Below are 17,071 nucleotides of genomic sequence, written 5' to 3'. Positions count from 1 at the left end.
GATTGACATGAATCGAGCTACATATAAAATTTATTGAGTTTTCAAACTTTATACAGACACTATCTATCTGTAGGTAAAATCGTTCAAAGTAAATAAAATATAAAGACTTAACAACGCATTGCCTCAAATTTTTGGATGAAAATGCCACGATGTCCTATATAAAACATCTTCAATTTTTATTTTAAAAAATACTATCATATTTAGCAAAACCCTAGACGCAGGAAATAAGCATTACCACAACCCGGTACGAAATGATCACATAGCGTACGTTCATCACTTAAACGCTTGTTCTATCGACTGCAAAGAGAACTTCTCGTGGAACCTGATATGGCGTATCGTTATAATGTCTTCAACCAGTGGACAAGATACCTTTTGTATCAAATAGTTTAACCGGTTGTGTTTATATTAAGTAACATGTAATAAAGGACTACAAATTACAATGACTTTTTAAATAATTTTATTCCTATGACATAGTATGTGATATAGTTTAGACACACCTACACTGTCCGTCGACACAGTGTGCGGTACCACCATGGTGTGGACCACCAGGATGATGATGGTTGTTGTTGTTGTTACAATGTTCATGGCAATCGGAGGATGTGGTACAACCTATAAAATGGTTCAAGCTGAGTCAAAATGCAAACGGTAGAAAACTAAGAATGCATGGAAGATACCGACAGAACAAAATATCTTGAAACGAGCGCCCCCCCCCCATACGCGATATTAATACAACTTGTTTCAACATTTTTTTGACAGTTATATGGATGAAACAGTAATTAACATAAAAAGTAATGTTGGTGACGGGTAAAAGTCCAGTTCTGTTTTCGGACTGAAGTTATCTTTATCAAAGTATTTATATCATATTTTAGTTTAAGCTTGATTTATTTCATATGAATCTAATAGAAAATGTTGGAAATGCATGCAATTTTGGTATGTTTTAAGTTTAAGCTAGGGCGACTGAAAAAAACATATTTTGCTGTATTGGAAAATTAGGTTAGTTGACATAGAATTTAATTAACATTTAGCTTGAATTCTTGAGATAGTAGCTTAACCTTTCATGGTTGACCGTACCTCTTATACTCGAAAAGGTTTGTTTGTTTATATAGGAAGAAATGGACAAGCACCCCTCAGGCTGTTGACAGGCTCCCCTTTTCGTAATTTCTGGACTCGCCGATGAGCAGATGCAGCTTTACTGCGTTTACTGAGTAAATAAACCTACCATGGCCAGTGCTTACTGAGCAGGTGCACTCATCATTAACACATATAAGTGTGTACCCAGTTCCACATTGTGTCACTGTACAATCACCCACAGCTTTGCATGTTTCAGAAGCCACGAAACCTGTCAAAATTCGACAAAGGTCAATAACAAATGTACGGCACTGCAATAGCAAAACACATACCAATCTGCAAAGTAATTTAAAACATTCATCAACTTATCATCAGAAATTCTTATTAGACATATTTTTGAAAAGCTGAATTAGTCGCATTCACTGACGATCTGTTTAGCAAAAACAGTGTCCATTGGTTTAAAGTCTTGTTTTCATTCACATTTTTTTTATTAAAAAACAATGGCCTTCTTTGTATTTCAGCGTCTCTCTTATAAAAAAACGTAAAAACTTACCAATTAAAGCTAAGGCACAAAGAACAAAGAGTTTCATGACTGCGTTTTTGTCTGTTTTATCACAACACCGGACTGCGAAAGTTCACTTCTTATAAATAGAGGTTACGGCCAATCTAAAGCCTGGTTTTTACAGGGCCACAGTCCGCTGAAATCTGATAAACTGTCTAATAAAACAATCTATGGCCTCAAATTCCATTACCATAATTTCTCTGTAGATGGAATAGATTATGCAACTATCATACCATAAAGGTGCGTGGTGAATTAGCGAATTAGGGTAAGTTATGATTATTCGCTTGGGACCGAATCCTTTCCATTTATAAACTAAGCATAAAATTATTAACAATAAACACGAACATATTAACTCCGGATCTCAACTGAACTGAGTGAGATATAAATCGTAGTTACTTCACAATCAAGGGTTGAATATAATGATATCAACAAACATTAACAAATGACAGAGGGAGTTTGAAAAATAAATATTGTATAAAAAGGATAAGCTATAAGAACTGTAGATTCTTTAAAAAAAAAACAGTTCTGAATGTAGTTGACATCCGAATAAAACATTTTGAAGAACACTTTACTCCTCATAAAAAACAAAAGCCGTATTTCCCGAATAAAATACAAAATTGAATAAATTTGTTTTTATTCCTGCTGATGAAACTGCAAATAATGTTGTTATTTGACGTAAATCTTATATTGAAATTCTACAAACAAATTACGAATTCACCAACATTCCAACTGACTAAATTTTCAGAAAGTGACAATGTGAACGACCAAAAACTCGTCGTTTACTAGTTAAGCCTAGTAGCGTGAAAGTTGCTACTCTGTTCTGACTTCCCAAACTTCACAAATAGATTTATTTCCCCTTCAAGTCATTGCTTAACAACTAGACTCTATTTCACTCACCAGTGCGTTCGATACTATAAAAATCTAATTATAAATTTTTGTATCATAGCTCATGAAAATAGTGGATTAACTGATTTTTGGAGTGCTAAAAACTCGCTTAAAGTGTTTAATTACATGCCCTTGTAGGATCTTTCGACTCTGTTCAAATCTCAAAAGACAAGAAGTCGCATATTTTATGAAATGTTTCTTTGATAAATCGGGATGTGAATATATTTGTTCTAATTCTTTTAGATCATTTTAAGTAACGAAAAACACTTAAAAAATACGTTACTTACAGCACTCGAATTCGTGTAAGGCAACATTTTCGTTCCCTTTTCATCAAATTATTGGCATTCCTATAGGAACCAGTTGTGCACCATTTATTGCGGACCTCTTTCTGGATTGTAACGAATCATAATTTATGCCTATATTAAATAAAGATCCCTTCCAAACAACATTTGGTAGAAAAATTAATAACACCTTCAGATATTTGGTGGACATTTTGACTCTTAACAAAGACGACTTCAATAATTATAATAAAGACATATATCTTGCAGAATTTTCGTCGAATAAAACAAATATTGATAATAAGGAATGTCTATTTCTTGATCTTAGTATTCCTATAAATGATGGTAAACTTAATAAGAAACTCATTCTAAAAAACGATTGATTCATGCTAGTATCTCCAACTCTATACTTAATGGTTACATACTTCACAAAGCACGGAAAGCTAAATACTCACCAAATAAGTTAGCGACTTCTTGCACTCGTAATATCAGTACTTAATATTCGCATATGATTTGCATAAATATCTAGTTATACACCATGTAATGCTGCAGGTCTTCGCCGTGTTTACCGTCACAGCGTCATAGTTCTAGCTTCGTACGAGATAAAAATGTACCTCTTAAATATCATACACGCGTGTTCTACGTGTGTTTCTTGTTGTATGAGAACGGGAACGGTTAGCACTGAACATTATCCACTTACCGATTCAGGCACAGGGGCTCGTTTCAAGACTATATAGGTCATATACAATAGCACGGACGCCGATATCTATGAATATTCACTGCCAGTTGTTTAATCTGGTTCCCAATGTGTTTCCCTGGTCAACATCACCATGTCTACGTTTTTTTTTTTGCATGTATGAGAACGGGAAGTTTACATTAAAAGAAAAAATTGGACGTCATCCGATTTCTGAGCATATCGAATGCGTGCCATTTCGGATGTTGAAAGTAAGCCAAAATCAGTGACCGAGAAAATTTGACGAATAGCAACTTTTTGATTTTGTAATAACATTGTTTCGCTCATATGGTCCTTACATAGAAACTAATACACTATATATAAAAGCAGTTTTCGGCATGACACGGGTTGTATTTTTATTGTATGACTCATGATGTACCGTGGTTCTCAACCCCGCATGGGAAGAATTAGGATTGATATTACAAACGGTGAGGACAAAACTTTTTGTAGGTTTAAACTGGTCTGCAACTGGTACTGCTAGTATTTTGTGCATTTGTGTAATGTATATACCAGTAATCAGTTGGTTTTTTTTAATCATTATTATTTCTGTTTTAACAAGAAGGGACTCAAACCTTTTTGAACTGATTTTTAGGTGTGTTTAATTGTCATATTCCCTCACATTGGCCAGACTGCATATCCCAATTCAGGAATTTCTTAACTCTGTGTTTATTGCATTTTCAGTTTACTTTTATGTTGGTGGAGTATAAAGGGCCGTACCTGTGTATAATGTTGTTTTGGGACCAGCTGCAGCCTGCCCTGTGATGTGACTCGCCATTCATTGAAGAGCATTGGGTGGTCTTGAGCTGACATCTTTCATCCCGTTGCGATTGTTGTTATAGTCAACCTGTAATTATGGTATTGAAACATAGTTCCTTGGGATGTCATTATTCTGTCAGTTTTGGATTTGATTGTTGTCTAGTTGGTGAAACTCAATTTAGGACTCACATTTTCCGACTATGGTAGTTCCCTGTAAACTGCCGACTATGCGTGGTACCTGGGAACTTCAAACTACCATAGGCCTTGGAAATTACTAAATATGTTAGATTTGAAAATTCCCGACAATTGTAGATACCTGAAAACTGCCAATTATAGGTGGTCCTTGGAACTTCTAACTACCATCGGTATCCGGAAACTGTCGACTACCGCAGGTCTTTGGAACCTGCCGACTATTGGTGCTTTCTGTAAACTTCGACAATGCAAGGTCCATGCATGGAATCACTGATCATTTTATTCTTATAAAATTCCTTTATGCTTTTCTGTTTTTCTTTGCTTGTTTGAACACACACTGGTTGCCATATAGACGTTATAAAACAAATAGATACCACACAGATTATTTTAAAATATTTTACACAAATGATGTAGCAATAAAGTCGCTAAAATTTCAGAGGGTAATATTTTCTTTTCTTCTCATAGTTGCAAATTTTAATTTCCGTGTGCTCCTCTCCGAAGCGAATGATTATTGGAACAAGCAGAATGGACAACAGAGTGGTTCTTCTCGTGTGAAAACCAACATAAACCAGAAAGATGTGTCCCAGCCAAGTCCCAAATTTGGGAGTTGCAACAGTACCGTTACTCAATCTATGGAAGATGCAATTGCTAAAATTGTCATGGGTAATCAGGATTTGACCGCAAAATTAACTGTTCTGGAGAATGCAATGACGACAGCAAAATTTGATCGTTCTGATGACCATACAATGTGCATTGAGAAAATTCAGTTGCTTGTAACTAAGATAAGAAACTTAGAAATAACACTCAATGCTTTCTAGACGGAAAACAAAAATCTGAAAAACGCCGTTATTGATTTAATGTTGAACGTTTCAAGCCTGTAGGAAGAAAACAACAATCTTACTGTAATAATACTTTTGGAAGTACTGATAATTGAGGGAAGCAAACCGAAGAACTATGTGGAATCAGTGAAAAACACTCACAGTAGAATGGGTAAGTAAGTGTTGAATATTATTTGCCGCACAGCAGTTCTAATTCTCCGTTATTTTTACGGTTAATAGTCTTGTCATGAAGTGATGATTTTTTGCCACATATGACATATGTAGGGTCACAACAGAGTAGATTTGAGAGGGAGATATCCGTTTGCGCCAGTTTTGCATGCCTTTACGCTAGTACTTAAACACAAAATTGAATTCCGTCATAACAACGTCATTTTTGTCGTACAAAACCATGTTATAAAGACTTGTTTCATGATCACTTCAATTTTGTAATGACAAAATTATTTTGGAGGAAATACTCATTTTTGTTTTGACAAAATTAAATTTTGTCAAAATAGGTAAGCAAATATTAACTTATTTGCATAGAAAATGGACTTTTGTTTCCTGATATGGAAATTAAAATAACAAAAGTCAATGTTGTATGCAAATTAGTTTACAGAATCCTTTTGATATGCAAATGAAATGATTTTGTTATGACGGAATTCAATTTTTTTTATTACAAAAAGTTCAAGTCCCATTAGGCGCCCCGTAGGTTGTTCATAATATATTTTAAGTCAATCTACTTTTGCAGAATAACGTATTACTTACTTTTGCTGAATAAAGTATTTCTTACTTTTGCAGAATAACGAATCAACCATATGATAAGCCCTTGCTCGAAGTAATCGGAAACCTGCGTCTGCGAGACGGTTAATATATCCAATGAAAGGCTGTCTACAAAATCGTGACTTTTGTGACACAAAAGTGAATTTTGTGTTAAATTGCGCGCAAAAGTAAATTTGTTATGACAGAATTCAATTTTGTAAACACAAAATTGAATTTTGTGGCAAAATTTAATTTTGTCATAATATTTCTCAGCTTTATATGAAACTTAGTTTACAGAATCCAAACTAAACTAATTTGCATACAAATTTGAATTTTGTTACCCAATATTCAAATTAGGTAACAACAGTAAAAGTATGTGATACAAAAAGTAATTTCGTCATGACAAATGTAACTTTTGTCCACTTCAACTTAGTATGACAAAATTTTAATTTGTAGTATGTTATAAATTTTGTGAATCTGACCTCATTTTTGTTGAACAAAACTCACTGTACAAAATTGAATTTTGAGAACAAAACCACAAGAGCCACATTCGGCACCTCATATTTGCGCCACCCATTTTTACAAAAATTTAAACTCGTTTGCACAAATAATTTTTGTATTCAATTGCACCACTTGTATTGTGAAGTATATATGGTAAATTTTCGAACATTTTAATTAAAAATCAGTATGAAGCCATCCGGGCTGTAAACAGGTAGATATAGGCTAGAAACTACTAATTCATCTTCCCATAGGCTTCTATGCAAATTTCACAATATTCAATGGCTTTTCTGAACTTTACCTTAACTTTAACCTGCAGAGGACTATATATCAGCATGATTCTACATATGTCAGCTCACAATCCTCAGAATGGCATGTGGGGTTAGCAGACTTGCAGTGCAGTACTGGTCACCGGAAGTGAAGTGTCTATAAATAGCATGGGAAATCCCAGTGTTTTCACAAGATAGGGGTATATTTAGAAATTATTATGGAGATTAGGCTTCACATCACAAGAAGCAAAATGCACCTATAAAATGTACAGAAATGTTTTTCCTTTCAGAAACTGTTTAATTTTTTTAAATAAGATGAGAACCTTTTTTTTTCACAGCAGTATGAGGAACAGGGGTAATTTCTGCGTAGGACTATTTTTGCGTACGTTCCAAATGCTCATTGGTTGAATTGGTGGTCTGTAACCTATATACTAACGGAGTAAGTCATTTTACTAAATAATTTGATATCTATCTTTAAAAAGAACTAAAGGTAAATATGCAAATCATTTTTATGTCTTACTTCATAGCCAATAAACATTAAAAGTAAAATGATATAAAATAATACAGCTAAAACACATTAATGGACGCGCAACTTTTGACTCATTAAAATACATTTTCTTTGCGATTTATTTCGCCCTTCGCATGTAATAGCATGTCCTTCTGTTTACCATACATGCTTCAGACATGGTTAATATTATGCACAATACAGGTAGACTGGCGCAATTAGAAAAAAAAAGTTTGTGGCGCAAATAATACCTCTAATATATATTTGTAACTGGCACAAAAGGATACTCCCCATTTGAGAAACACTGTATCTAAGGTGTTCATTTGTTTGTTTTCGTCTGTTTGTTTGCTTTGTTTCTTTGGCTTATTATATGTATATTTTTCTTTATTTTTGTAGTATTAGCCTATGTATATTTTATATACAGACCGTTTTTTTTATAAATTTAGACCGAAAATTAGAATTGTTATAGGACTTGCCGGAGACTATATGTTTGTAATGCCTATTAGTATCTGCAACTATCTCTTACATCGTCGCGAGAAAATAATTCCATTAACATACACCGTCAAATGGTTGATTGATTGATTGATTGATTGATTGATTGTTGGGGTTTAACGTCCGAGCAGCGATATTTCAGCTATATTCAGACGATGAACATGAAATGGATGATAAAATGAACATGAAATGAAAAATGTAATGGGACACAAGGATGATAGGGTCAACAAATTTTGATTGCCACAAGACAAAAGGGAGGGATTGGTAGGGTCGGGCAATTTAGCCTCCTGTGGCGGAGCGCAAAGGTTCCTACTCCTATCGAATACCACAGCAGGATTCTTTAACGTGCGAGGAACGTGGCAACTTTCCCAACACGGTGCACCACTATGGTTTACGGTCAGGTTTTCCGTATTATACCCTGACAACCCCAGCATGTAACACGACAGGGGTACCCAATTCCACCGCCTGGGGCACACATCCAAGGTGCTCTGTGGGCAGAGCGCCTAGCCCCCGGCTAGGTTTCTGAGCACTATTTAGTCGCCTTTTACGACAAGCTTAGCGCTGCTGCAGGCCTATTCTTTTGACACCCGAACCTGCACGGGTCCACCGTCAAATGGGAACACTTAGTTATTCCTTACCATTATTTCTGAAATATCAAGATTAATTTCATGTTATTTACTGCAATGAAAAAAAATAAATACAGATTTCTATTCAAACTAAATATGCTGATTAATTTGGTTTGAATATATTAACAAAGATCCAAATCAAAATAGACTTTTAACCTCTTATCAGTGCCCTTTGCTCGTTAATATGTATTTACCCGATAAGACTAACAAGTTTTTACTTTCGATATTTGGTTTGTCTAAGGATATTAGACGCATGATACTAGTAAGCTATTTGATATTAAACTTGGGGGGAAATTCTAGATAGGAAAATATAAAAAGGGTGCTGAGCAATAATCGGAAAAACTGTCTTCACATTCATGCGGTATTTCATCCAAATATTTACAAAAAGGGGCGGCAGTGATCCCGATAAAGGACGAGGTTTCAGGTTATGATTTGCTCATTTTTTTGTCAAATTTATAAACAAAAGACCAAACACGCAAAATCATCCGGATGTGCCCGTCACTCACGGTTTCATGCATTTCAGAATAGCAGTATTCATATACAATATGGATCTTTCTTTGCACAGAGCCAAGAGAACCGAGAACGCCAAAAAAAACAAATACAAACAAACAAACAAACAAACAAACAAACGAAAACAACAGCAATAAAAACACCGACTTAAACGAAGTAAAAACTGACTGATTGGTTGAAAACATTTGTGTACCGATCTGCGGTCCTTTTCACAAAAAAAAAATCTCAAGTGTAAAATTAGTCGTAAGTTATGATGTCATAATAGAGTTAAGTATTGTGACGTCACAACTTACGACTAATTTTACTCTTACGATTTTTTGTGAAAAGGGCTGCAGAATCTTAACAGATTTTTAGTACGGGCATCGCCTCGAAAATGACATCTAACAAATAAATTTTTCCCAGTGATTGATATATGTAACAATCCATGTAAGTATTTATACGACAGTTTGTTCGTCTTCAGTTACAGCTTGTCAAATAAGTATTAACTGTAACTAGATGAGAAGTGATAAGGACGGGACTTATTTCAACGATTGTGGCTCTATTTTAAAGATTTGACAGACAGTTGAGACACCGAGTTCCCTAAATTTAATTTTCGACTTGAAAATTTATAAACTTTAAAAAGGCCTACTAATATCAGAGAGTTTTTCTTCATTCATATATACCGACAACGAACCTGAATATCACGCAATTGCAAAATGGCGCAGTTCTACGTTGTGATATAGATAAATTGTCATTCGTAATCTAAAGGGTGAATTGTATCAAAAGAGTTTAACTAACAATTTAAAACTTCAGTCTTGTGTCTTGGTACGTTTGAAGCCAGTTCTTTTATCTTATCTCTATTTTGCAGTTTTTAAATTATTTGAGGCACAAAAATTCAAACAATTGTTATAAAATGATCCAGTACATGAGTACTTTGATTAATATAAGACGGGCTATATTGACAACCATTGTCTAACATTGAAATCAACACGAATAACTTCGTTTCTGGGCTTATTTCTCACAATGTCACGAAGAATTTGCATGGTTATCTGTCTTATCTCTTTTTTCACGTCAGTATTTGGCACGACGTATATCAGGTGGTCGAGGAATGTATGCCCTAACAACACAGAACTAGTCTACGCAGGTATCTCATTGTTTAACAAACCGAATGTTAGCAAGTGAAACGACAGCGATTCCCGAAACTCGATTGCCATGAGATTAGAATATGAAAAAAAAACAGTGTAAAATACAAAAACAAATAGCATGCAGAAACCTAAAGAGAACCTAAAAAAATGGGATGGCATTAATGGGAAGCGTCTTTTTCAATACTAGTATATCTGTATTTTTGTACTACTCGGTAGTGTTTACGTCTACTTCGATAAACCAATACAAATCATACTTATTTAAGGAAAGTAACTAATATCTGAACGTATTATCTCGTATAAAAAAAAACTTTGGTTCGATTTACACAGAATGAATCGCGAAGCTGTTTATATTATGCGTAAATAGAACCAAATGTTCTTTATGTATACAAGATAATATATTCAGATATTAGCTACATTCATTATAATTTAATATTTTGGCAAAAATTATGAAAATTCATATTAATTCATCCCAATACACCCGCCCTTTTTTTCTGATAGGATTATTTCATTGGTAAAAGTAGTCCGGTTGAAAGGGATGTAGTTTAAAGTTCATGACCTTGTTTATTGATCAGCTGATAGGAATTTCTTTTTTATCCAAGATAAAATAGAAAGGACGGCATCTTTTTGAACAGTAAAAATTGTCATATTTATTCATACGTGCACTAAATACACAGCGGCCGAAAATGGATCAGACTAAACTATCCGTTATGCATGGAAACAACTTTCAACTACTTTTTCATTGTACGTGTATATCAGTTCCTTTAGTGAGTGCCGTCTTTGAGGTTATTTTTGCTTTTTTGGAAGGAATAACACTAATTGCTTAGACAACATTCTCCAAGAACAATCTTATTTTCTTATTCAATAATTTAATTTGTGTATTTAAAGGCGGTTATGAAAAATATGGGGTAGGTAATTATAGAAAATAAAAGGATCATGATCACGGCTATGAATTTTATTTTTTATTGAAATTGCGAATAAAAAATGCGCTCACTGCAAGAATGTCCGGATCAGTATATCAGTTTTAGGACAGTCTTTGAGAACAATTGAATGTTTCACTCCTTTTTAAAAAGAATTAAACATCAAAGAATAATATATGTATATATAAATATCTTATCTGTAGGTTACGTTGGTGGAGGACATTGGGAGCATTTTTGGTCCGCGGCAGAGCCAGTATGTCGACCACCTGATCCCGACTTTACAAATTCATCAGGAAGTCCATATCATGGTTGCATGTGCGGAGCAGAGTTTTATAGTAACTTTTTTGCTCCCGACAGTCAGTATCAAGATTTGCCATGCGCTGTGTGCAGCTTTCCACAGGCAACCAGTGTCATCATGATTCCAGGAAAGAACACGTGTTACCAGGGATGGAACCAGGAATATAATGACTTCTTGTCAACTAACCATTACGCTAATCCTGCAGCCGGGAAGTACGTATGTATTGATTCACGACCCGAGTATGTTCCAGGTGGCCAGCGCTGGGGAATCCATAGTAAAGTATTTTACGAAGTTGTGGCTAAATGTGGGACACTTAAATGTCCTCCGTATATCGAGGGACAACCCTTAACCTGTGTTGTTTGTTCCAAATAAATAAAATACAGTTGTCACTTCACTCCATACAAGATGTCAATCTATTCCGAGAGAACCAACATCTAGCATAGGGGTTTGGACAATTATTTAAGTAATAATATATTGCCAGAAAGCATCCATAATAGTGGTTCTTCTTAGCATTATGTAAATATTTGAACTATTTCCAAGCTCTTGTGTTAAAGTGTAAGGTATAAGGTATATATGTATTACACGACAGATTGGCAATGAGCATATTGCCGGGTCAATGGAACTACCATTTGATTTTTATTGGGGATGGGGGCGGGGCTAACACAAAAAAAGCAAGACCTGTATTTCCTCAAAATAAAAAGGCAGGATGGAAATTTTGATCAATACCTTTTTTGGAAATCAAATGGGTGTTCTTTATAACTATATAGCTCTTCTTGATTGGTGTGGTCTTTTACAATTTGCAACGTGTATAGAAAGAGCCCACCAGAAAGGCTCCTAGCTACCATAGCGCTGAAATTGTGGTGTACTTTATAAGAAGAAAAGTAAAACATGACGTAAAAGTACATGTGATTTTAATTCAATAAAAACACCTATCAATTCGTTCTAAGGTTAATAAGATCTGGTGTAGAAATCCTTCTCTAAGTCGCTTACAAAATATGAACTGAAATGAAAAAGAAAAAAACTTTCTAGTGATTTTGGTACAATTGAAATTTCTTGAATCTTTATGATGTTTTATTGGCATTGCAAAATAGATTTTGTGTTTCTTTTTGTTCTTCCCTTAATTTGTTGTTGTCTTTAATCGTTGTTTGTTCTTGATTTCCCTCTGTTTGTTTCTCTTTTAAATATGTTACTAAAGCCGCGTTGGACTTTTGAACAAAAGTAACTACTCTTATGTAGGCATACTTAAAATCGAAGCAGTTTAAGTGCTTACCTGTTCGGGGTTTCAATAGTTTACAAGCTAGTTTGATGGGCCCTAACTTGCAAATTCCTCCGTATTTGTTTTGTTTACATTTCACCTTACAGGCTTTTAAAGCGGACTTCGCTGTAACTTTACCTATACATATACCTGAAAATATATTTGTACCATTAAACAACACAAAATAGAGTGTTGTTATTTGTGGTAAAAGTACCGTTAAAAGCTAGCTGAAACCACTCGCGCTATGGTCATACTTGAGACAAATTAAACACTTGCAGGAAAAGGCAGCAAACACTTACAAAAATACTAGAGTTACTTACCCACAGATAAAATTAGGATGAAAACAACCAGACAAGCGACAAACTTCATCCTAATATGGTGTTCAGCTCTAGTTTTATGTAAGAAATGTAATATCCATTCATATTTGATGTATAAACAATAGAATAACACGAGCCTATTGACCGAATAATGAACCAAACTAAAGAAAAATGTTAAATGGCAGATGTAATCCACAAGTAATATCGATGTAATCGCATTTTTGAGCATGACCACAGATGTTACTAAGCTTTCTTGATGCTTACTTAACAGTTGGAATCTTCTCAGAGAATCCGTTCTGTAAATATTTGTTAGTTAAAAACTTCGTCTAAATCACACATGTAAATGTCATATTGCGCTTGAATTTCTGCTTCTGAGTATAAAATATAAGCACGTTATTCTTAATTTGTTGATTTTTTTCTGCCGGTAAGAATACTATGTATAAGGGAAATGAGTATGGGGAATATGTAAAAAAAAACAAAAAAACAAAACAAAAAACAGCATACGGCACCATTTCTAAGGATTAGAACTGCTGAATTCATTTTTCTTAGTGTTTTGGCTGCAAGAAAAATGTAAGATCAATGCGTAATTCAGGAAACTAAAATTGTTGATTTGAATCCAATAATTTTCCCCTTTTTATCATTTCGTATCGTTAGTTTTCCATTTATCCGCGGTCACATTCTACTCGGTCATGTGTACTCAACTCCTATCTTATTCGAAAACTCGTTGCTAAAATTACTACCGGATCTGCATTTAAAGCGGTTTAGAATAGTCATCACTCAAAAATGACTTGGTCGGTCTAAATGAGCTGTTCATCACAATAACAATTTCATCTTCCGTGTTGTGTGGAACATGACACTTGCACTTCGATGGGGTTTCGTTCTAGAATACCTTACCAGTGCTTCGGTACATTGGTCCATGCTCAAAATTTTTGGTGGTGTCAGCTACTTATAGTTTCCTTTGTGTTTTAAGTTTGTTATATGTGTAGTGTGTTGACTCTGTATCCGTTTTTCTTTGCTTAAATATCTATGATAGTAATTACTGGTAGGAATTTCTTTTCAACCCCGACAATCCGTGATTTTCCAGTACAAATGACAAAAACCAAGGTTCTTCATGGTTAATAACCTTTTTCCAAATCTGAAAATAAATGCAATTGTATATCATTAAGTCTTTGGTTATATAGTATCTTTTGTTCTGCTGTTGGCAGCTTCTGCTAGCTCCAGTCGTACTTTCGAAACATTTAGTAGTAAATTGAAGTGTTTTCACTGATGTTGATGTTGCATCTGATATTTAAATATCGACAGCACGTCTAATTTAACATTGATATTGATACATCAGTGTGACAAATAGACTTAACAGTTACAACATCAACTGTGGAAATCATAGTGCTCATTACTACCGAATTAGGCACCGATAACTCTTTCATTGGGTACTAGTACGGAATGACCGTCGTTCAAAAGTCATCCAGCATCAGATATGCCATTTTAAGGTCAGTTATTTTATGTCTATATTAATTTTTAAAAAGCTGTATATGATAATATAATTTAGTGAAGAAATGTCGGTCACCTAAAAGTGTTTACTAGTTATGAAATATCTGCTGCGTCGCGTTATCTAATAATTGATCAAATGCCTTTAAATGTATTATGGGTAATTTTAAATGATTTTCACCTCCATGATAAGACAAAGATGAAAACGTTTATTTTTTTTTTTTTTACTAACGATTACATATCAAATATACCAACTTTGGAAATATTAATGTGTTCTAGAAACAAGAACTCAAAAACATTTCGGAGTAGCACCGTCTCCTGCAGGAACCACAGCTTTAACATCCATACCCAGAATGTTAAAGATATAGTCACTGTAACTGGTGGTTCCGGCTTCCTTGGGCAACACATCATTAGGACATTACAAGAGAGGGCGGATTATGTCTCAGAAATAAGGGTTCTAGACATCGTTCCTTATAAAAACCTACTTGGTAAGCTGAGTGTTTAATCCATCCAGTATTTATAAGAGTTAATAACGTGGATCTATGTGTCAAAGTTTTTTCTTGTCATTACAGCTTACATAATTTGGTAAACGACCACTGTGATATTTCATTTAAAAACTGATAGCTCGACAAAATCTTGATACGAATAATTGAAATATATATCATATATCAATAGAGTAGGCGAATTTACTAGAAATATAAATATACATGAAAGGTAAAAAGTCGGGTGAAGGAAAAATCGAATAGCTCTTCTGTTCATGAGAGAGGACTTGAAACAAAAGACAAAATCTCCGTGACCTTAACGTTTCATTAAATTTTGTGCATTTAGACTATAATTCAAATATCGATCCGCTGTAAAATCCCGACTCTCGTCTTCGAGAAAATTCCATGCAGAATCTTGCAGCAGTAAATAAAAACTTAATAGATTTATTAATTTTTCGTAGTGCAATATGAAATATTTATAAGTGGCATAATACGCAGGTCATCGAGAGACCAAACCAGTAATAATGTACCAAGGAAGCGTTACGGACCGACAGACAACAACCACTGCCTTCTGTGGAGCTACTAGTGTGATACATGTAGCTGGACTTATCAGTTTTGGTACTTTCCCTGATGTCTCTGCAATGAAGAGAATTAACATAGATGGTTTGTGATCATGGGTTCATTACGTTTTGGGGTTCATGAGAAGCTGCTGTTCATTGTTATTGTTATTTTTAAATCAGGGTAATTCCAAACAATTTTCGAACTGTGCCAAGACTACCAAAAAGAATTAGAACTTAATACAAAACTTAAATTTTCAAATCAGATATGTGGATGAACATATTGAAGGTCCTTAGTTAAAACTTGAATTATAGATCATTGAAGGTCTAAGTCTTTTGTTTTCTATACAACCTCAACCATTGTAAAGCGGGACGATGCTAAATGTTCGTAATGCCTATTTTAGGTACGGGGAATGTGATTCAGACGTGCTTGGAGTGTAATGTAGAAAGGCTAGTATTCTGTAGCTCTGTGGATGTTGTAATAGGTCACAAAGAAATAGATCATGGCAACGAGACACTCAGAATTCCCAAGAAGTTTCTCTTCCCTGGATACCCTAAAACCAAGTTTAAGGCAGAGAGGCTAGTACGAATGGCCAGTGGAGAGACGTGTAAAAACGGTTTGTCTTCTTATGTAACAAATTATCAAAGATCTTCTGTTAACGGTAAAGACTTCTTTAGTAGTGAGAAACCCTCCTGAGGACCTATGTATTGCACAGCCACCGACTATACATTATCACTGGCTGTCAAAGGTTGTCAAATTGAGAGATTCTTGGTTTTTCAAATTATAAAATTCGATAATCAGAAAAAGTTCACACAAGTCTAAGTCAACATAGAGTATTACTGTAACATAAATGGTATAATGTTAATATCTAGAATGTTCATATAATTAAAATTCTCCTTTTATTTAAACAGGTAGCCATCTTAGAACTATATCTCTACGTGCCAATGTTATGTATGGTGAGTTAGATCCTTACTATGTCACTAATGGTCTCCAGTCAGCCAAAGATAACCGTGGTATCTTGTATCAAGTTGGAGACGGACGAAGCCAATTCCAACAGACCTATGTTGGAAATACAGCCTGGGCATTTGTATGTGCAGACAAAGCTCTGAAGAAAAATGCTATCAACAGTGGAGAGTTCTTCTTTGTCCCAGATAATACCCCCATTCAGAATACTTTTCAATTCATGGAAATATTTCTTAAGGGTAGAAATTACAAGCTTTCAAAGTACAAGATTCCCTTTTCCATTGTATATTACCCAGTACTGATGTTGGAATGGTTCCTACATGTATTATCTCCTTTGGTTAGAATATATCTGCCAATAGTAAGTTGTAGTATCAAGTATATAAATATGAATCTACATTTTAGTGGCAAAAAAGCAAGAGAGCGACTTGGTTATCATCCTATATATAAACCTAATGAAAGTATAGAAAAATGTTTAGATTTCTACCAAAATGTCAAATTGAAATAAATATCTTATTAAACTCTTCACTGTTGTTTTCCTGTATTATTTTGTAGAACTGGGTTGATGTCTGTACAGACAACTTTAAGATCTGTCTGTCCGTCTATTCCAAGTGCAAATCAGATACAATTCCTTGGACATTCACATACATGTGTAAGTCTTCTAAAGTTTCAAAGTTATTTGGTTTGCAAATTCTGAGGTACATAGGCTGTGAGAATAACATTC

The 17,071-nt window shown here is 34.5% G+C and overlaps 2 protein-coding genes and 1 long non-coding RNA gene across 9 annotated transcripts; 1 reads left to right on the top strand and 2 right to left on the bottom strand.

The window, feature by feature from the left end:
• Positions 1-440: 440 nt before the first annotated feature.
• On the bottom strand, positions 441-1,780 carry LOC148615161 (serine protease inhibitor Cvsi-2-like). Its single transcript, XM_088589802.1, has 3 exons — positions 1,622-1,780; positions 1,220-1,339; positions 441-609 (listed from the first exon to the last, which is right to left on the bottom strand). The coding sequence occupies exons 1-3, from the start codon at positions 1,656-1,658 to the stop codon at positions 488-490; spliced, it is 279 nt and encodes a 92-aa protein (XP_088445928.1). The 5' UTR covers positions 1,659-1,780; the 3' UTR covers positions 441-487.
• On the top strand, positions 1,767-16,873 carry LOC148615159 (3 beta-hydroxysteroid dehydrogenase/Delta 5-->4-isomerase type 2-like). Of its 7 annotated transcripts, XM_088589798.1 has the most exons (9): positions 1,767-1,895; positions 4,208-5,464; positions 7,157-7,257; positions 10,006-10,074; positions 11,196-11,502; positions 14,627-14,835; positions 15,328-15,492; positions 15,791-16,003; positions 16,299-16,873. In XM_088589798.1, exons 5-9 carry the CDS (start codon positions 11,306-11,308, stop codon positions 16,853-16,855), a joined length of 1,341 nt encoding a protein of 446 aa, XP_088445924.1. In that variant the 5' UTR covers positions 1,767-1,895; positions 4,208-5,464; positions 7,157-7,257; positions 10,006-10,074; positions 11,196-11,305; the 3' UTR covers positions 16,856-16,873. The 7 variants fall into 7 exon arrangements, with proteins under 7 accessions (XP_088445924.1, XP_088445920.1, XP_088445925.1 ...); XM_088589794.1 differs by lacking the exon at positions 7,157-7,257; XM_088589799.1 differs by lacking the exon at positions 10,006-10,074.
• On the bottom strand, positions 12,185-12,980 carry LOC148615160 (uncharacterized). Its single transcript, XR_015923835.1, has 3 exons — positions 12,866-12,980; positions 12,561-12,695; positions 12,185-12,290 (listed from the first exon to the last, which is right to left on the bottom strand). It is a non-coding gene; the product is annotated as an uncharacterized LOC148615160 (long non-coding RNA).
• Positions 16,874-17,071: the final 198 nt, after the last annotated feature.

This window comes from Perna viridis, chromosome 6 (assembly GCF_037379345.1).
Source record: "Perna viridis isolate PV_CMFRI_1.1 ecotype Kerala chromosome 6, ASM3737934v1, whole genome shotgun sequence".
Lineage (NCBI taxonomy): Eukaryota > Metazoa > Mollusca > Bivalvia > Mytilida > Mytilidae > Perna > Perna viridis.
Note: the sequence above shows the minus strand (reverse complement) of the source record. Positions and strands in the feature narration are given on the sequence as shown.